General features: G+C 27.0%; 3 protein-coding genes across 4 annotated transcripts; 1 reads left to right on the top strand and 2 right to left on the bottom strand.

Annotated features, from left to right (window-relative positions):
• Positions 1-165: 165 nt before the first annotated feature.
• LOC111041860 (cullin-5) lies at positions 166-8,432 on the bottom strand. Its single transcript, XM_022326298.1, has 16 exons — positions 8,418-8,432; positions 7,858-8,070; positions 7,447-7,629; positions 6,879-7,020; positions 6,582-6,802; positions 6,418-6,511; positions 6,230-6,360; positions 5,965-6,132; positions 3,593-3,727; positions 3,406-3,530; positions 3,216-3,346; positions 2,258-2,430; positions 2,012-2,173; positions 878-996; positions 676-799; positions 166-594 (listed from the first exon to the last, which is right to left on the bottom strand). Exons 1-16 carry the CDS (start codon positions 8,430-8,432, stop codon positions 400-402), a joined length of 2,331 nt encoding a protein of 776 aa, XP_022181990.1. The 3' UTR covers positions 166-399.
• A 1,788-nt stretch (positions 8,433-10,220) lies between these two features.
• Positions 10,221-12,911, top strand: LOC111041861 (DCN1-like protein 4). Of its 2 annotated transcripts, none has more exons than XM_022326299.1 (7): positions 10,221-10,673; positions 11,025-11,133; positions 11,219-11,313; positions 11,384-11,528; positions 11,613-11,721; positions 11,935-12,142; positions 12,596-12,911. In XM_022326299.1, exons 2-7 carry the CDS (start codon positions 11,054-11,056, stop codon positions 12,646-12,648), a joined length of 690 nt encoding a protein of 229 aa, XP_022181991.1. In that variant the 5' UTR covers positions 10,221-10,673; positions 11,025-11,053; the 3' UTR covers positions 12,649-12,911. The 2 variants fall into 2 exon arrangements, with proteins under 2 accessions (XP_022181991.1, XP_022181992.1); XM_022326300.1 differs by lacking the exon at positions 10,221-10,673 and adding an exon at positions 10,689-10,861.
• Positions 12,912-13,006: 95 nt separating this feature from the next.
• Positions 13,007-22,076, bottom strand: LOC111041863 (leucine-rich repeat-containing protein 40-like). Its single transcript, XM_022326301.1, has 10 exons — positions 21,944-22,076; positions 21,641-21,830; positions 20,465-20,691; positions 20,304-20,368; positions 19,479-19,595; positions 17,087-17,166; positions 15,990-16,063; positions 14,686-14,741; positions 14,333-14,462; positions 13,007-14,080 (listed from the first exon to the last, which is right to left on the bottom strand). The coding sequence occupies exons 1-10, from the start codon at positions 22,022-22,024 to the stop codon at positions 14,030-14,032; spliced, it is 1,071 nt and encodes a 356-aa protein (XP_022181993.1). The 5' UTR covers positions 22,025-22,076; the 3' UTR covers positions 13,007-14,029.
• Between the last annotated feature and the right edge of the window lie 817 nt (positions 22,077-22,893).

Here is a 22,893-nt window from a genome sequence, read left to right as displayed (position 1 = left end):
TTGAAATATTATTGCCACCATGAAATAAAGGTTGCATAAAATATTTTTTCTAAATATTTTACATGAATTATCAATACTAATCAAATAAAAATAGCAAATCATGTTAATGTTTATTATTTGTTATTTCCCTTTTAGCAAACAAATTTACAATAACATAAATCATAATTAAATAACTTGATCATTTTAAATTTATTTATTATCATAATCAATTATTTAATATTTACAATACACAAAGTGATACTCTAACACAACTTGTACATAGAATTATACATAAATATTTACATCCAAAATCTTTGGTAAAGAAAAAAAAATAAACTATGAAAACAAACATTAACTAGTATGTAGCGTTTACACAAAAGCTTTATGTAGTATCACAGATATGGTACTATTAGTTGGCCATTATGCAATGTAAACAAACAAATTAATATCATCTTCATCTCGTTTCATATATTTGTGCTCAATTAACCATTCAACTTGCTCTTTGATCATTTTTTTACTTGGTAAAAACATATTTTTTAAAATATCAACTAATTCCGTCTGGAGGTTCCAATTTGATATTTGTTTTCGCATTTTTAATATTTTTATAATCGCTTCCTAAAGAAAAACAAGTAAATAGTTAAGAAAGACTTATTCAATACAAGGCTCAATATGAAAGAATTAGAAGTAAACACTCACTTGGACTCTTAATATTCGTAATTGAACAATACATTCATTATCTTCTTCTTTACTGCGTTCAGTCGATAATTGCAGTCTTCCGATTAAATTTATTTTTCCTCTTTTTTGAAGTTTGCCATTTTTTCTAAAATAATTAATTTTATTAAAAAAATGTAATATTTAGTCTGGTAATAATATATATTGTATTTCAAGCCACTCTTACACTATAGAGAACTGTTCATTAATCCAAAATATTGTGTTCTCGTTGAACTCTTTTGGAGATGGTACTTCTGGCACAACTAACACTACTTGTTTTTTTAATTTTGGGAAATTTACTAGTGACTGAAAATAACAAAAATTACATTATATTTATATCAACCTAATATTTATAACTGATACTTTAAAACAGCTATAAATATTGTTTGCATTAGAACAAATTAACAGAAACCAAAACTAAAGTCTTAAAAAAAACATTCTCAAAGCTAAACCAAAACCTAAAATTAGAAACAAATTTATACAATATAATACGTAATACATTTAATATTTATACATATTTTGTCAATATTTACATTTCTTAATGAAAAATAAGTATATTTTCAAACAAAATGTATTTAAATGTATTAATAATAGCTGTAATAATCCAAAACAAAGCATAAAATATATCATTATCCATTGCTACCTTATTTTGAATTACTATAATACGGAAAACAAGCATATTGTTCTCATTAAGTTTAAATATTAATAACCATTGTTTTTTTTTTTTTTCATAAAAATAAAAATATTTTGGAATACTTTAAATTAAAGTTTGATAATATTTACTGTTGACTTATATTGTCATAAAAACAAAAACGTTTGCATCTTAAAATACTATTAATTTGTAATTTGTTTATGGGAGGCGCAGTTTATTTTTTTAATTCTTAGGGTGGTGTCAACTAAAAGTTTGTGAACTGCTGCTTTAAAAAATTGCTTATACAAACATTATAAAAAGGGCAAATGTATACTTCAAAATTAATTAATAAAATATAATACAAATATGGTCTAAACATTTATTATTCTACAATTTCTTCCTTGAAAATCTTGATTAAATATTGTAGAAAAAATTTCTAATGGCTCAGATAAGTGAAATCCAGTCAAAACAATTACTGGTTAACAAAAAGAAACTTAAAAATACCCATTCACAAAACAAACTTTTAAAAAAAAAACCTTCTATGATTAAATACCAATTGCCCTTTCTCCTATTAATATATTATATAATAGAACGGTTTAATTATTAAATGAATAAGTGTTTCATAGGTTAGGTAAAGGTAAACTCAGTTTACAAGTTCAAGAATTTTCACTTAGGTATTTATATACTAACCCATAATGTTCGTCGTAATTCAGGATCAGGTAACTCTGTAGCCAATCTAAGGTTTTCATAAGATATTTTATCTTTTGGTCTTTGATTCCACGCAAATAATACTGCCATTTGGAATGTTGTGACATCAATATCAAACCGGCCAATTTCATTTAAAAATGTTATCTGCATACATTATTTTTGTTTGAATGTAAGCAATATGTACATTGTTTAATGTATTTATATTTTATACAAACAAAATGCACTTACTGTGCCATTAGACATGTGATGATACCACTGTAATTTTCGACCACTATGTTTTTTCCGATAAAAATCTTCTACTTCTGGTATGTAGTCTTCTAACTCCATTGGTAATGATACTGTAACACGTTCACTGCCTCGTGACCAAGCTCCAGCATTCAATATTTTAATATTGATAGAATCTACAAATTACCAATTATAATGTAGTCATTATTTACATATTTTATACCAATTTTAAAAATAAAAATTGTGAAAAAACAAAAAATAATAAAATAATAACATTATGAACTACATTTATAGCAGTTGAAATTCAACCTTTTATAAAGAAAAATAATTGTCTATATAATGGTCTAAAACATAACTTATTCAACGTTAAGTTTTCATATACCAGTAACTTACTTTATATAATTACTTACGCTTATGAATTTAAAAAAATATTTAAATACTAAAAATAAGCATTTTTAATGGTGCCCAAGGGCAGAGAAAATATGAAAAAATAGTCTGAAGACTGGACGATTATTATACTACCTTACAATTAAAATAGTGTTGTAAAAATTAGATAAAGAGAATCCAACATCAAAAATATGTAAATTTAGCATCACCGGTGAATGTTCACAAAACTTGTGCTCTAGAGTGGCCTACATTCAATTATCAGTGAAAGAATTTATAATTAGTATTGGCCATTGTATTTGAAAACAAAATAAATATAAACAAATTATCCATCAATATTAATAATTTTGAATTAATTTATATTAAATCTTTTATTATTTACATACATTTATTTAAATAAATCAACTTTTATTCAAAGTTTGGTTAAGTTTAAGGGTTCATCATGTGCCTCAATGCACTTATATAATTGTTTATTGACATACTAGATTGCAAGAGATGGATAGTATTAGAATATCCATGTTAGATATTGTGGTATAGTCCTTTAAAAATTATCTTCTACTCAATACAAATTAATTACCTGCAATGCTTCCTTTAAGATTTCTGTAAGTTTCTTTAAACTGTTGATTTAAGTCTTCACTAACTTTTATATCTTGGAACATTCTAGCTAGTTTATTTACATAATCTGCGGGCATACCAACTTCCCTTAGCCTATAAAAACATTCATGTATTAAATATAAATGTCCAACATGTTATTTGATGAACTGTACCATTCAACCATGTTTTCTTCTTTTTCAGAATCAGCTGAAGTGTCTAATATTAATCTACGAGTCAAATGTGCTTTGTGAAACCTCATAAAAACATCTTTATTTTGAACATATTTCAACACAAGTAGCTAAAACAAATACGAATATTACTAGCAAATTAAACCAAAATTAGTTTAAATTGCATACATACCACATCTTTCAATTTACTTTCAATCTCATCAGCAGTTAATCTCTTACTTAAAGGGGTTTTTCTTAATAACATATCACAATAATTGGCTAATAATTCTGGACATTTTGATTCAGGCTGACACTTAACTGCAGAATTCTAAAAAAAAATAGATAAACAATAATGAAAAACTATTTATACAATTATTTATTGTTATTATAAATTATAATTTGAATTTTGAAAATTAGATAATTCATCACCCAGCTTCCTACACTTTACTGAGCATTCAAAGTCGGCACCTTAACTGTATATATGGCCTAGACATTTAATCAATGTTATACAAACAAAAGCCAAATAAGTAAAAACAACTAATAATAATTCATGTTTAGGGGCCACTGTGGGCCCTTATCTGGCTTATTATGGCTTTACTACACGGCATGCGTACAGATGGGAGTGTGACAAACAGGACTAAAACTGGATGTCGACAACATTCTTTCTAAAGTACGTCAGAGCCAGTGTATTTCTGGTATAAAAACATTTTTTTCAGAAAAAACTCATGATCTGTAGACTAGACAGATTTTGTTAATTTTTGTTTTAATTAAAAGAAGAAACATGTTTCTGGTTAGATCAAAGGCCTGATTTCAAAATTATAATTATAGAAGCTATAATATGCATTTGAATAATACAAAATATAAATTATTCTTGAAAATATATTTTTCCAGCACTATTAAAATAAAATTAAAATTCAGGCTTTGAATCGACCTAAAAAAGTTCTTATCTTTCAGTTAAAAAAAAGTATATCTAAGTATGACACATCGACGAAGCATGAGTTTTTCTTTTGAAGTCATATTTGCTAATATAATAATCAGTGTTTGGAAAGAATGCACGTTCGTATTTAATGAATGTTACGTGAACGTCACTCGCTTTTTTCAAATTGTACATGAACGTAAACTATGTTAATATTTTAATGAATTTGAAAGATTTTTAAAACGCTCAATTAATTTATCATTTAATAAATATTTGTTTAAAATATACTGATTAATTTTATTATACAATAATATTTTCTTATTACAGTTCCTAATATAAAAAAATTAAATGAACAACCAAACGCATTAATTTTTTTAGTGAATATTCCAAGCATTGTTAATAGACTGTGTCAACCCACCCAAAATAGATGTCAGACAGATAAAGAGGATGTCAGCCCAATATTTGTTTTCTTTCTCAGACTCATGTGCAACATAGATAAACACACTTTTACCTAAAATCATTTTTTATGATTTTTGAGTGACCTTAGAATAAAATCACCTATTACAAAAATTATAAAGGATAATATTTTTAAGAGTATGTCAAATTGATTTTGTATTTTATTACTATTTGACTTATTCAAATTCCAAAATAAAATTTCAATTTTGTAAATTTAGATGAATAAATTGTTTTGAGACAATATTTACATAAATAAATGTCATTCCCTCAAAAATATTATTCTCTATGAATTTTGTAATGGTTTATTCTAAGATTATTCAAAAACATAAAATAAATGATTCTGCGTAAATGCGTTTTGTCTATGTTATGCGTGGAAGAGAGAGAAAATAAACCGTGTGCTAATATCCTCTGAAGGTAGCAACTAAATTTAATTTTCATATTTAACAGAATTGTGGAAAATTGGGAAAATCAATACCCTTAATGTAAATTAAGTAATAAATATTGTTAATAAAAATGATGTATTAAATAAACAAATTAGATAACGCGTACAATTTCAACTAGCAAAAATAAAAAACCTATTTGATGTTTGTTAATTTACTCCTCAATAATTTTAAGAAGACCTCTCATCCGCATGTAAGTTGTGTCTTTCACATGTACAACACACCGAATTTTTGTTCACTAGTTTCAATAGTGAGCTGTTAGTTCTAAGTTTCTAACATAAGAGTCAACTGACCTAGTATCAAACTTTTAGGTCTACACATTATCTGTGTTTTCTTGTTTGTTTTTTTCAACATTTTAATTTTCAAGTGAGTTATACGTATGTAAAGAATAAATATTTAAAAATGCTCATAATCCACTTAAAAATTAAAATACTGTAAAAACCAATGAGAGATAATACAGATAATGTTTTTACCTAAAAATTTGATAATAGGTCAATTCATTCACTCTAATATCAAAACTAACAGCACGCCATTGAAACTAGTGAACAAACATTTGGTATATCATACGTGTATAAGACGAAGAGAACACATGTGGGTGGGATATCTTCTTAGTGATAACCCCAAAAAATTTAAAAATTTTTCATGACAAAAAAGTATTTTGGATTCATAATCAATATCATGTATTGGCCACCCACTGAAGAGGTTGCAGCACCCAGACAGAGAATCACTAATGAATAATATTAAATAACTAACTTGTTTTGTAGGTAGTTCTAATCGAAACACAGTAGTATCATTAACTACTTGTTTGTAGGCTTTATCTCTTGCAGTTAAAAACCTTGGATCGTCATTAAATGCTTCTCGTACTAAATTACTAAATTTATGAAACAATAGAAGAAGTTGCTCCACATACTTTTCCGAATCCTATAATCAAATGAACAAATTTATTAAAATGTATATTATGGTACAATGTACATCAGGTTATAACCATTGACCATACTAACATAAACATTAATTTTACCTGAGTAATAATGTCTGCTGATGCCATCATGTCTGCTAAACCTGCACTTACAATATAATCTTCTAAATCTTTTAACATTTTTAAAATTCCATCTGGTACGCGGTCCATTAGTTTAAATAAAAGTGTTAGTTCTGGAATAAAAAATAAATTAAGACCTAAGTCAATTTAATTATTTGTTTATAATATACTTTCAGTATCGTTGCTTTTAATCATGTCTGTACATTCAGCTAAAATAGTATGGCGGAAATTAGAAACCAAAACCACAACACAACAATCTGTCAACTAAAAATCAATATTATTTAAACCATTTAACTATAGTATTGATTTAAATTTAAACCAAACTATACAATACCATTTGAACAGAACCACTATTAGTTTCTAAATATTTTTGAGCACGGGCTTCTTCTTCTCGAAGTTTCATATCGGCATATCGCATGTAATTTTGAACACCATGAAGCTCTAAATATTCAGGTGCTTTTGCTTTATAAAATGCTTCTGTTGTTTCGATATATGCTCGTTCAAAATAATTTCTATATATTTGAAGTTTATCATCATAATTTGAGCATAGATTAACTAAAACAAAAATTTTATATTATTTAGAAAAAATGGTACAAGAGATGAATTAAAACAAACATTTCAGCCTACTCACCATATGATTCTCTTACTCCTATAACTAATTGAGAGTCGAACGCTTCTCCGTTTCGCTCTAAGTAAACAAGTTTCATAGCTGAATCTTGAAGTCTCTGTTTTATATCATTAAAAATACTTTGATTCCAACTGTCCAACATCAACTGAATAAAAACAAATATTAAAAATGATAAAATACAATTTTTAAGTAAAAAAATATTTAACGTTTACTCTGTGCCACAAGAAGTAACCCATTTCGCACATGCAGATTGACGATAGCAACTGTTACAAGGCCTCATTTCCCCCGTTTTGTGTCATTCAGTGTAGCACTGACCACTAACGATTGTAATGCAACGTCGATGTGTCAAATATGTAGGGGGAGCGGATTAAAATGCGATTTAATCAGGACACGGGTTACTTCTCTCGTGGAGCAGAGTATATTATTTAAGTTATTTCCATCATTTAAAATAATGCATTTTCAAAACAATTTAATAACATATATTGTGTATATGTTAAATGTACACATCAGGAATTAAATATGTTCAAAAAATACAATATTCTTAACAATATACTACATGAAATAAGTTTACCTTTCGGACAACAGAATCTTTATCGGCATTACATTTTTTAATACCAATCGATGATTTTCCTGTTAGAGAATTTTCCAGTTGTCTAAAAGGTGTTGGCAGATAGTTACACTGAGTAAAAAATTTTCTCCACTCAGTGATATAAGCTTTAAGTAGGGCTTGATCTTCTTGATGGGCCATAACTCTCTAAATAATAAAAGAATACAAAATATAATGAACAACAAAATTTACATCGGGTAGTATTAAAATATCTAAAATAAAAGAAGTCATATAATATTTTTAATACAATACCTACCTTGAGCTATTACTTTTAATTTAATCAAAATAAAGTAGATAGGTAATTGACTTGAATAATTTTAAAACAATCAAAAAAGAAATTCAAATTACAATCTAGATAATTTAAGAACATTTTACTTGTTGAGCTTTTTTTATGAATTCCATGATGTCAGTTTTTAGGAATTGTCTCATTTTTACTGGCCCTTGTTCATCCCATAGGCATACAAGGTGAACTGCATAAAATAAATCTTGCCATTCGTTTTGAGTTACTGGTTCTTGTTGTAAAAGTTGAATTACAATGGGTCTCATTTCTGGCCATTTTTCTTCAAACCGTACTATTGTTTTATCATTCTAAAATAATAAGTAGATAATCGAATTTTATAATTATTGAAGTATTTTAAGTTTAAATAGTTTAATGTTATAAAGTTATACAAGACTTGTTTGGTAGAAAAGAATAAAAAGTTTTTATGATTCTTACTTTGTAAATTCTAAATAAGTAAGTTATTAGATCATATAAAAACAATTGCAACGTAACATTAAAGGAAGCAAGTTATTATTATCTAATAAGAAAGTTTGGTATTTCATAATGAGTACACATTGGAATATAGGATGGCAGTATTAACATAAATGTTTCCAAGCAAGTAGTATAAACAATGAAGGAAAATTAAAAATTAATAATAAAAAACTTCATAGATTACCTTTATTTGCGACATATTTTGGATAGAAACAAATACCGAAAACGCTAATTTTAATTTTGTGTCTATGTCAAACAACAATGTACACAGCGATCTACACCGATTAAATTAATAATAATAGTTTTAATTAATATGATAATTTATTGAACGAAAACTAGATTCCCGAGTTCAAAAGAATCGTTGTAGACCGCGTAAATCCATTTCGGTCGCTGAATAGTGAATATTATCAAACAAAACGTAATTATACAATACACTTATATACAGCATGTACCTGGGAAAGGGCCGCGAGTCAGACGTTAGGTCGCATTGCATATATTATACGAGAATACGAGATATAGAAAGTCGAAATGATGATTTCGGGCTATACTGCCTACACTAGCGCTCCGGAGTTTAGATCCTAAACAAATGGATAGTAGCATGAAAAATGTTTAACTGTCCATGACGTCATTACATACCGTTTATCATTTTTATCAGCTACCACCGTATCAGATAAGATATCTACTTTATTGATACGCAAAATTCAAGTATTATACGAAACAAATTCCAGACAAGTCGTAAGACAATTTTTAAACTTTAAAAATGTAATTGTCCATTGTAATAATAATAATTAATGATATACGTCGTGTCGAAAAATGTTAAGCCACCAGGAATATTTTGAAATTACAGCAAAATAAGTAATAGGTAGTACAATAATTTTTTTCATTCGGTATCCAATTTTCTACAAATTTAAAAATATTAGCAAATATTCGTGATTTAAACAAATTTTGTCAAAATTATAATTTCTTACTCTATAAATAAAAATTCCATATCTGTGTATTTTTGATAATTATTAATAGATATGGTAATAAGAATAAACTACGAGGAACCTAGTATTTTTATCCACAAATAAGAATAGGAACATAAATAAATAGAAAAGAAATATTATGAAATTGTCCATGCCTAGAAAAATAGTAAAATACTTATTCGAATAATCAGTGAAAATATCAAGTCCCTAAGAATTTTATCCATTTTTATAACAAAAAAAAAACAAATCGATTTTGTCAAAAACTCGTTTTGCGTAAAAATGTATGTTTTTTCTTATTTTTCGTAGTTTAATTAATAAGTTTTGTTTAATCTTTTACATTTTACGCCCTAAAGTACTAAACTAATTTAATTTTCATTAATAAACCACATTCAAAGACATACATTGAATCTATTTTACTGAAAATTGAAAAAAGTAACAAATGTAATGTCTATAAATAGCTAAAAAAATGCAACCATGTATGGAAAATGCGATTATAAACATTTCGACCATTTGGTGATTATTTCAAGTACCTCTCTTGCCATTTACTATTATTGGTTTTAAATTTCAACAAATTAAGAAAATCGATTTTGTCGAAAATTTGTTTCACTCAGATTTTTGTTGGTTTTTCTGAATTCTTTTGAAAAGTACTGGTAATTTTAAATTCTGATCTTTCATAGGCTAAAAGTGCCATTTTAATAACTAAAAATCTGCTTTCTACCAGTTTATAAATTAAAGATTGGAAGTATATTTTTACTTATAGATTGTGTACACATTCAAACACACCCTCGTTGGTGTAAAATCAACACGTACATCGATGTTATAACGATTGATATTATAATCATCACAAATGATTTACAAACAAATATAATACCATTATACCACGGTTTATAATATGTGACTGATCACGAATCAGTCCACCTTGGTGCGTACACCAATTTATAGTATGATAATATTATCATATGCGCGTACAATCGCAAGATCGAAATGCGTTTGGTCTTGGTATGTGGTATATTGTTGGTCAAGAACATAGCAAGGTTTATCTTACCCTTTTTCTAAGATCTATTGAATTTCGACATTCAGCGTATAAAAGTAAAATATCCTTACTGCATATTTTTAAGTTTAATCTATTCTGTGCTACTACTTAGATTATTACGTTTCACAGCTTACACTAGCTTAAGAGTTGTAGATTTCTTTTTTAATTATAAATCAAAAATAGTGAACCAGATACGAGATATATATATAATAACATTAATATCTATCTAAAAACATTTATTTTTATATAAAAATAATATACAACATGAAACTAGTCAAATCCAATCTGTAATGTTTTGATGATAACCGAGAATATTGTCGATCGTTTCCAAAATAAAACAACAAATCCCCGAGTTCCTGATCGTCGTACCTACAATAATAACAGCGTAATCCTACTTAAATACGCTACGACAACTTATAATAGATAACAGTACACTTTTCTTGTAAGTATTGGTGAACATTTTTTATACAGTGTTAAATTAGTTAATTAGGTAGTTATTTACAATATTGACAAAACAATCGTACGGAAACTGAACAACGAGTAAATAACGCGTAATTAAAATGTTTTAAATGCTAGGCAACAACAATGTAATGTGAAAATTTGAAATATGTAATTCACTTGCAAATTATGGCAAGTATTGATATTTTATGGCTTGTTTTTTAAATTGCTCTATCTCAATTGTATACAAATGTTAACTCCCTGTCAATATGATAATAATTTTCTACTATCCCAATCTACATTTTCATAAGATATAATATATTTATATTTTATAACAAATCTTATACATTTTTAGATATAAAAATTAAATTAAGAATTATCTAAATGATGGCAAGGAAACGACGTAGTACAACAGAAATAAATACAGCTGAAAATGCTTCGGTTCCAAAACGCCGTTATACTAGGTTAGTTGAAATAAATTGATACCTAAAATCACACACTACTTGATTGCATATTTTCAACCTTTCAATGTTTTTTTTAAATTTTCAGTGCACAAAGAACTCCTCTTGAAGAAATGATGGTTTTTAATCATAAAAAATGTCTTTCCTGGTATCATAAATATACAAACGGTTCCGGTGAACTAGGTATTTATAAAAGAAAGTAGAATGTATTTTTAGAACTTTGATATTATCCATATATTTAAACTGTTTTAAGGACCGGAAGGCATGGAAAAATTTTGTATGGACATTGGGGTTGACCCAGAAGATTTAGTAATGCTTGTTTTGGCTTGGAAAATGAATGCTAAATCAATGGGATATTTCTCAAGTGCTGAATGGTCAAAGGGTCTTACAGAATTGCAGTAAATATTTTAATTCATATATTTAAAATTGATATTATATATATATATGTAATTAATAATTAATAAGATATATTTTGATCACAGGTGTGATTCAGTTAGAAAACTTCAAAGTAAATTGGAATCTTTGAGGTTGTATTTTAATGATCCATTGGCGTTCAAAAGTATTTATAGATATGCATATGACTTTGCAAGAGTAAGTTTTACTTTGGATGTCAAAATTAATAATAATTATTGTTATAGTATTATTTCATATATTCATAAATGTGCAATTTATAATATGATTATTATGATTCCAAAAAACAAAATTGTTATTTCCTTTTTCATTTATTTTATATTCTTATTTAGATTATTAAAATTGAATTGTTTTGAATGCAAATGAAAACATAAGTTTTTTTGAATTTTTAAGGATAAAGATCAACGAAGTATGGACATAGAAACGGCAAAGTTAATGCTAAATTTATTACTTGGAAAACAATGGAAACTTTACCCTTTATTTGCTAAATTTATCGATCAATCCAAGTATAGAGTTATTAATAAAGACCAATGGTGCAATATATTAGAATTTTCACGATCTATCACTACAGATCTGGCAAATTATGACATAGACGGAGCATGTAAGTTTTATTAAATTTATTTTACCTATGAAATTCAAGCATTGAAAATGTAGTTTTATATAATTCGATTCTATATAAATGTATTCAATTTAAGTGCTTTGTGACCATCACGTTCTATGTATGTTGTATATTATCCAATCCATACGATGTAAAGTAAATGTCTGATAAGTAAAACAAACAAATATTTGATTTTTGATTTTTTAATATTTAATTATTTTGAATTAATAGATTTTTTCAATTAAATTAATCATTTATCATTTAATGAGTGCATTACAACAGTTGAATATTATATTAAACTCAGTATGACTCAATAGTTTTTTCATGTATTGCAACAAGTTATACACCATAGTGAAAACCCGGTCTATGTTATAAGTTACATGATATATTTATTATTTTGTAATATTTGCTTCTTTTACTATTTTAAAATGTATATTTTTTTATTTTTATTCATAGGGCCTGTTATGTTAGATGAGTTTGTGGACTGGATAAAAAATAGTAACAGCTGAAATTATGAAGACAATTCTCACCAACCAGGATTAGTTACTGGAACAATATAAGTTAAATACCATTAAATAAAACTGATTCGATCTCTTGTATGCTTTTCCAATTTCCATTTAAATAAATTCATTTTTAATTTCAATTAATATTTCAAAAATGCAGTACATATACAAATCACTTTTTTGCAAGTCTTCTATTAAAAATATTTTTTATATATATTTATATAGTATATTAATATGAATAATTATAATAAAATCATTCACACCGATTTTTTTTCGTATTTATTTTTATTTATTTATATGTATTGTAATAGTTATAAAGTATAAAATCAGATATCATAGTGTCTTATTTAATAAAAAACGTATGATAAATAATATAAAAATATTCATTTGATGCGAGGCTGGGATAATGGATATCTTACATACACTATTATATAGTTAAATGTGTTACTTATTTCCAACTGAAATAATTTTTTTTCCAACATTTAATTAATTGTTAATATGTTTATCTTTACACAAACCTTAGTATTTTATTATCATAAATGGACTTATAAATTAAGTTTAAAATAAGCAAATTATGACAATTTTTTTTTATTCAATAATTTATATCAGAGGAATAATTTAAAACTAAAACTCTGAAGGTTTGGTAAACATGATATTTTTTAAATATTTTAACATCCAAGCAAAAAATACAACATTTAAATGTTCAAAAGTATTTGTTAATGATATTTTATTAGTTATTAATCTGATAAATATTTTTAAATAATAATAATAAAATGTGTTACAACTTACAAATATTCTATACTTTGTCTAACAAGAAAACAAACAATGGCTCAACAAAAATCAGCATCACCATGAACATACTGCCCGCCATAGTAATATCCAGTGTTGAGTGAAGATGCATAGAATAGGGATGTTCTCTTGCTGAACAGAGTTTATATAATCAACAATAAGTATGAGATTTTGTCATTTATCTATAAACTACTACATTAAAATTACATATTAATGAAAATGTCTAGTATGTATGTATACTTTTCAATAGAATATAATAATGAGAATACATTTTGACAGTAAAATAATTTATTCTTGAATTATTGTTTTAAAAAATAGAGTGATTGTGTTGTGAATTGTTTTTATTTAAGTGATATTTAAATGCTGCATAGAGAGTAAATGAACCGAATAACAATAACCAAGGTCCAATCCTTATGAACTTATATTTCCTAAGTTTGGGGTTATGCATAATTTTTATCTATTTGTGTATATGATCAGTTAAAAATCTATAAATGTACAACTAATATAACTAGTACTAGGTTAATGTAATAAATGTAAAATAAATAAAAAAGTATTTTATTTTAATTGGTATTGAAATTATTATTTTTGTCTTCTTTTATTAGATCATACGCGTTTTCAATTGTGAAATTCTTTTTTGTATATCATGCAACTGTCAATAGAAAATATATTAAGTATTAATTAGTAAAATATGACTACAAAGATGTGTGATGTAAAATAAAAAGTATACACTGTGTTTAGCGTTTAAAGGAACACAAAATATTTTGAACGCATGATCAGTTTGTTTATTATGCGATAAAAAAATACCAATGAAATACAGGGTCATGCGTTTAAAATATTTTATGTCACTTATTTTTGAACACACTGAATTTTAGTATATTATAAAACAGTGTAATTTTCAAACCTTTTGAATTTCCCAATCAATTGATATTTTTGGATCATTCTTTTTATCACTGTTTGTATTTTCTACATTGTTTGATGTTAAACTTATTAGCATTTTGTAAATATCTGACATTTCCAAGTCAAAGTCAAACCTTCAAAAGTTTTAATAAATAAACATCAAATATATTTGATCAAAATTATTAAATAACTGATTTACCATACATTTTTAAGTCCCATACTATTTTTTGTATAAAATAACAATACATTTTTACGTTTATAAGTACTCTATAATATGCCCAAATGGGTTACTAACAATACATTGTATTCAGAGCTCAGAATAAAGTTAAGATTCAAAAAAATATACATAGTACTTACGGTTTAATTACTGAAGGTTTTACAGCATTCTTATACTTTATATTTTCCACACTTTCCTAAAAACAAATTTATCATTATAAATAAAATAAATAATTGTGAATTTAAAATTGTACAGGTTGTCAAATACTCATACACCATTTAAACCTACATTTTTTTTAAATAAGCTTATCTGTCCATTGTATCGATTATTTGTTAAATTATATAATTTTATTATTATTATATCTCACCATGCAATGCAAATGGTTATATATTTTGCCGGTGCATTACTTATTATTTTACTCATTCATCTTAACTTAAAATACTATTAGTTCAAAATTCAAATAGAGATAAAAATACATTCATAAAAAAAAATTCTCTGTTTAAAAATGTTATGAAGTAAAAATTAACCTAAGATAATTGTTTTTTACATTGTAATGCATGGCTAAATTAAATTTTAACATTCTATATATACTTATCCCCACCGTTGGACTAGAACAAAAAAAAACACCATTTAGACCTAGAATTGTCACATTAACTTATATTTTAATTAATCATGTATGGGTAGTATATAGATTATAGTGTAATCATTATAGGTACATAATATAAAAAATAGAATTGATGATGACTTCTGATAGTATTTTTGATTAAGTTGTTTACCAGAGTATTGGAGGGGTAATAAATATAAAAAATCAAACAGTACCTATTTTTCTAAATAATTAGGAAAAACAGTAAAATTTATGCAAAACCAATTTTCAAAAAAATTTCAACTTCGACAACTAAAATATTATGAAGGTAATAATTGAAGGAATAAAAATATGTACCTACTCATTAGATTCGGTGGCGTGGGGAACTAAAGAATTTTCAGAGGCAAGTATATTTTTCGATGTCCACTCATCTACAAGCCCATGACCTATTATTGAACTTTGAACTCTAGGTTCTTAACTCTCTCTTAAAAATTGTACTATTATATTTACATTATATTTATGGGGTGTGGGAATTTTCCCATTTTTGACTCTATCAAGCAATTTTAAAACCATAATAAAAAATTGATCCTAAAAAATCTTAGAGGTAATCGCCTCTAGATTACCCCCCTTCGCCATGCCACCGATTAGATTTAACAAACATATTTATAGTTTTATTCTCAACCCTTTTTATCATTATTCTATAATTGTTTTAAAGGCTTCAGTGGCCAGTGGCTATGTCATAAAATGCTATTAGGCAAAAAAAGGTCTGTATTACAGAAAATATTTTTTGTTATCCAGGGAACTCGTCCACCCCTGGAATTTACCTTACATGTACATTTAATTTACTGACTAAATAATTACTCGTCTGTATGTTTGTCTGGATATCATTTTTGAAAATTCTTTATTTACTCCAAATGGTATCTCGAGTCCTCGATCTAAATTTAAAAATATGTATGATATTGATAAGACAATAATATGATTATTACTTATTGGTACTTATATGCACAGTAAAATAATATGTAACTTTATATTATAATAAATGATAATACATTAATACCCATTACCTATTAGGTACTTATTATATTAGATTAAAATAGGTATTAAATACAGAGTGATTTTTTAAACATGCTCACCCCCATTTATGTTTCCCTTAAATGGTATATTTAGTCAAATTCTGATTTTTAAGTAGACCTGGGACCATATTTTCAAATTTCTGTTATTATTTGTACTACTTAAGGACTATCCTGTGGCGATACAAACTTCTATTTTTCAAATGAGACCTCCCTTTCTTACTAAAAATTGTTCAGTGGATGATTTTTTGGAAAATTTTGATGTATCTAAATTTTAAAACAATATTCTAATGAATACCTACTTAGTTTTAGAGTTATTATAATGTTTATACTAAGGATAATAATCAGAATAATCTTTAATGATGGTTTTAAAAAAACAAAAACAAAATTTAGGTATGTAATGTCAGATATAATATTTATTATATTTGAATTATTTTTACAATCTATTTATATTGATAAATCAATAGTAATCGCTAACTTTTTCAAATCTTCTAAGCCACCTATCTACTTAACCCATTACTATAGAAATAGAATCCTTAAAACTTAACACACAAAGTTACATAACTCAAAAAGTAAAAGCTTGAATTTTGATTTTTATACAAAATTATCAAAAAAAATATCTGCTTAATAATGAAAAATGAAAGAGGGAGGTTACTATTTGAAAAACTGAAGTCTATGTTGTCACAGGATCATCCTTAAGTAACACAAAAAATGTCAATAATTCGAAAAATGGTCTTCAAGTGTATATTTAATAATTCCAAAAATCTGAATTTTAATATTTGAATAATTTAAGCATAAAAATAGGATGATCAATGATCATGCTTAAAAAATCACTGTATCTATTAGGTTTACAATTATAACGTATTAACATGAGGTATATTTACTCACAACTTTTTAATTTGGATGAATTTTCAAAATATTGCAATTGTTTTGCTTTATTTCTCCATATTTTCAGAGTTTCTTCATCTCTAAAAATTTAAAAATATGTTGTTATATTATAATGTATGACCCAACTAGAAAAATAAAAATTTTACCTAACAGCGGTGTCCCTATGTCATAAATTAGTATTAGTAAATATTTTTGGTGTATGTTTACTTGTCTGACCAGTGATCACGCATGACACATGTCCACAGTCCACATATTGTAGTGCCATGATCATTAGCAGAAATTTGGTTAAGTGTGTGTGTGAGTGGGAAGGGGAAAGGGTGCTTGACATATTTATCTAATAAACAGACTTCAAATTTCAACTTAGGCACTGCACACATTTTGCCTCCTGGTATACGTGTATAATCATATAGGCGTAGCCTTTTTTTCATTTTGGTATCGACGATGCCGCCGGCACTTCTTGCACATTCCGATAGGGCTTAACAGAATTTTGAGGGGCTATAACCCCTTTAGCTCCTCACCCAATTGCATGCTTATGTATATAATTAATAATTATGTAAATGTGGCTTGGTGAGGGGCGGTCATACGCGCAATCTGCGGCAACGCTCTGCGCGTAAGTATCTACCAGCCGTCGTTGCTAGCACTCGGATGGGTGACCACCCGAGTTGTTAGCAACACATCCTTGCCACACATATAAACACGTGTTTCAAATCAACTGTTCCCCTAACAAACAGCTAATGGCCATACTTACCGGGCTTTAGATCAATAAAAAAGAAAGTAAATCTGTGATAATATAAAATATAATTCTTATAATGTTATAAATATTATAACGTTATAAGTGTTGTAGGAAGACCAAAACCAAATCCATTTTATAGGAACTTGAAAATATTCTGGAAAGACTCAAGTACAATGCCCTTCCCCTGGTAATAACATTGTGTTGTAGGTGCACATGCCTTTTCTGCCAAAATGTTAAATGATCATCTCCGTCAATTTTAAAAAGTTTTGATACCGGTTTCCGCCAATCTACCTGACATGGTAAAATTATTTTACTTATTCTTATTCCATATTTTTGGGAGAAGTTTCGCATTTTCATGTACTTACAGAAGCGTTTAATAAATAATGAGTGACTATTTGAATTAATTTATGCTAATGGTCTTATTAAAAAAAAAAAATACATCTTACTCAGTAGGTACACACGACAAATGAATACTTATAAATGAATATTTCACTTTGATTGGAACTGAAATAATAAAATTGAATTTGAACGGATGGTTGTTGACCGTTGAAGTGTTGAATAATGTTAATATTCAAAAGTAGAGGGATAATAATTTAGAAAAACAGCACCCATGGGCTATAGGTAGGTATTTGGTAAAATGGTAACCAAAGAACATTGTAACGAAAACTAAAAAGAAGTTTAATTTTTACTCAAACAGACAACTTGAGTTATAAAGACGTAATTCTATATATATATGTGTGTGTGGGCTGTTAAGAATTTACAACACCTATATAGGATGAAAAATAAATTTTATTAAATAAAATAATATACATTTTTTTTTTTTATGGAATATATGTAAATATAATAATTAAGAGGTAAATTGGCTGAAATGGGAATCCACCCATTTTAAAATTGGCGGAAATGGATAAGTGCCACTATGGTCATGATTGAAATGCGTGATACCGAGAAAATAAATACATATCAGAGTATTGTTAAGGGCTTGGCCACCCAAAGGCAAAAAGTATGCCCCGTGTATGATAATAATTTGTTCACCACTCTTTTAGTACTGCAGTGTCGGGTGTCCCGAATTATCGTTTATACAGCGTTTCCCAAACTTTTCCTCCGACGCATCACTTTTAACAAAAAAAAAAAACAATAATAAATAATGATAAAAATTTAATTATTAAATATTTACAGACGAGTTTGCAGACTCCTTCAGTTATACTTGCGGACCACAGTTTGGGAAATGCTTTAAATTGTACTGCAGTAGGTATTTACTTTATAGGCTTATGCACGTAAACAAGTGTACAACATTTTTTATTGAGAACGAGGGGGGGCGCGATCCAGCATTCCATTCTTCACAGAGGCAATGCTCGAGTAAAAGACTCTTTAACATTTTTACTTTGTTTTCCTTGTTTTTTGATTTTAAAAAAACTGATCATATGAAAGTTTCATTTAAATGTAGTTTTTTTATAAACATTTGTATTTTAAGAAAAAATGATTATCGAACATTTCCTTAAGTACCTAATGAGTAATGACACCATGTCACCATGTGGTACCGTTATACATAAACACCAAGTTTTTATAGATAGACATCTCTAGGTTAGAAGCCCGAATGGCCGAATGTAATTCGAAAGCATATACAATTAATAAAATAACATACGAAACGACTAAACTCACTTGTAAGATTGTAAAATTCGTTCTTGTTTCTGTAATATTAATTTTTGTTTTTCCAAATAAAGTCTCTCTAATTCTTTCATCCTAATATCACGATCAGTAACTAAACGGTCAGTGCTCCTAAGTTTTAGAACACATAACAAAAGTTTAAATAAGTGATTCACAATAATTATTTAATTTGTAATTAATATTGTAATAGGTTATAGGTATACAATAAACTAATTACTAATGTATGATTTACTGACTAATATATACCTAATTCATAGGTAAAAGTGTAATTAGGTATCTACCTACTTAAGTAAGCAATTCATTAATTTGTAAATAATATTTTAATAATATATGGGTAATAGGTATAATATAATACTATCTGAGGGAATAGTAGTGTGCAAGGCCATGTTCAAATAGCATGTTGTGTATCTTTACATGAACCAATTCACCCAGTTCTTCTCACCCTCTTATACCTCTTCCCTCTTTTTGGCTTCCTTGGTTTTTAAAATAACCAACCTAGCTATTGATTAAGCCAAAATTAGCTTAGTGCAATATAAAAAAAAGCGGCTAAGTGGATGTCGCTCTGACAAACCTAGTATAGTTCTAGTATAGTGTATGTCGTAAAAACTGAGTATGTAAGTTGTATGCTTTTAACTTCAGAATTGTTTGATGCCCATTTAATGTCTTATGATTTTTCTTAACACAAAATATTAGTAAACTCTAAATTATAGTTATACCTTCTGCTTAAAACTATACCACCCATCATACGCTTAAAGTATTATATATTATTTGCTTATGTATTACAGTGATTGAAAATTATAAATAAGTATAAATACCAACCAATTAGTAAGAAATATCATTGGCCAACTATATCTTTCCATCAACTGCATTTTTGACGTATCCATCTAAACAATTATAATATAATTTATATTATATTATAATATCAGAGAATAATAAATAGATATTTGATTATTTTTAATAATTTATAGTTATATAGTTACAATTTTTTTGTTTTTTTTGTTTTTTTTAAGTATTTTGTCTTCTATTTTTTTTACTACGTTTAATTCATCATTATTTTTTTGAACGGTGTCCAAAATATTTTGTTCACTTTTCCATTTTTCTTGTAAAAAACTTATTAAATATTTAGAACCTTTTTTCACCACGTCTCTAGTAAGGCAATCAAGTGGATTTCCTGCAACGTGTAATTCTCGAAGTTTCGGTAATGAGCCTATGAATTAGTATAATAACATAATAATAATAAAATATTTATTACAATAAGCTTATAATCTATCATGTTAAGATTTTAAAGTAGTATACATTGGTAATTAGTGATGTAAAATAGAACATTTCATACAGACATCTATGTAAGAGTAAGGTATATAAATTTATACACCTATAACTTACCTATGTATATTATTTATTTTTGAATAAAAATAGTAATTTATTATTATATAATTTAAGTCGAAAAATTACCAAACTAAAATGTGAAAAGTAGAGGCCCACCAAAAACTTAATTTAAAAACAATGAAAATAAAGACTGACAAAAATATAAAATTTTGAAAAATAATTGTATATTTAATCATATTAATGGATCTTATAATTAATATTTTTTTAATTATAGATATAAAATAAGTAATAACTATGAAATATGATTAGGATTTAGAATTCAATTAGGTACCTAATACTATTTTTTTAATAAAAATTCTTATTATTATTAGGTAATTTATAACCAATAGAAATGCTATAATATGTATGATTATATATAATATCATGTTATAAGCACTTTATAATATAGTTATTAAGCTATAGACATAGACAAAAATAGGAAGCGGCCTTTAGGGGCCCAAAATTTCAATAATCCTCCTATAAATTTCGTAATATTTTTAACCTTATTAGTTATTACATTGGTAGAGTTTGACCCCCCTCCCCACCACAAACTCAAACATTATTTGAGCACAAATGTAACTAGGTATAGTAAATATAACTAGATACCTACATATAATCAAAATAGAATATACATAAATATATTGTAAGGCGTTCTAGGTTAAAAATTAAATAATTAATTATTGCACATATTATTGTACTATGAGTACTATCACTTATTAGTTATTATCACCTGTTATCATTTATTATTACAATATTAAAAATATTTTAAGCTATTTATACATTTTACATACCCAGCGTTATAGGCAATCGCCTTAAATCATTTTTGCCCAGAAGCAATACTTGTAAATTTGTATGACCCTGAATACCATTTGGCAATTGACGTATTCTATTGCATCTTAAATCTAACCACATAAGATTTGTACAACCAGTAAATAATTCGTCGGGTAGTGTCCGTATGATGTTATTGTCCAAGTACAAATACTACGTAAAATAATTGTTATGAAAATCATAATATCAATTAATTAAATCCAAACAGTAAGCACATAACATATATGTATATATATATATATATAGGTATTAAACACTGCACTCACTCTAACGAAACAACCAATCTCTTGAACAAGAGATTCAGATATGTACATAATATTTCTATTTCTTAGAATTACGATTTCCATTGCTTTAATTTATAATATAAGTAAAAATATTGAGACAAAATCGAATTGTAAAGGAACGTCATACAATTATAAAAATAGTGATATCAATACATACATTATATTACAGTGTTGTCATGACAACAGTCGGCTGCTTACACGTATAACTAATTTAATTCTCCGAACCTAGTTTCTTGATCTAGGTTATTAGAACCTAAAGTTTCATATGTGTATAATTCTTGGTAAATAATCAGCCAAAAAGTAAGTTGGAAAAATTCCAAACAAATCACTTCATTTAGATAGACATTTTAGACTTTAGAACATTAATTTTGAAGTGTGACCCATATAAACCTATACACAATAAGTACCTTAAACAAAAAATGATTCTTCATATAAGGCAGTGCTTTAGAAACATTTTTTACGACGACACTCATTAAGATTCATAAAAATGGTGACACATTTAAAATATTTGATAGGTTTTTGAAAAAGTAACAAATACAAAACTATATTTAAGTACATTTTATTGTATTAAACTATATTAGAATATCTTTACAATCGTTTTTCTTATCTGTGCATTTTACCATCATGTCATAAAGCCATAATAATGCATACTTTGAAGTTGAACACACACAATATAATTAAGGGGGACGAGGTGACCGAGTGGTCTGACTCTTCCGCTGCGACGCAGCCGGTCGCGGTTCGATCCTCGGCCACCGGGCGGCATTTTTCTCCGGACAAGTCGCGGTGACCGGAGAACAAGTGCTGCCATCCCCCACCCCCGGGGCATGGCAGAAACCTACGGGTGCCCCATTCGAAATTCTGCCAAAAACAAATCCACACGTGTTCCCCCCTACCGTACCAAAAAATCTACAAACAATCAATACAAACCTACA

The sequence above is a fragment of the Myzus persicae genome, unplaced genomic scaffold (assembly GCF_001856785.1).
Source record: "Myzus persicae strain clone G006 unplaced genomic scaffold, MPER_G0061.0, whole genome shotgun sequence".
NCBI classification, from domain to species: domain Eukaryota; kingdom Metazoa; phylum Arthropoda; class Insecta; order Hemiptera; family Aphididae; genus Myzus; species Myzus persicae.
This window is presented reverse-complemented; position numbering and strand designations above follow the sequence as displayed.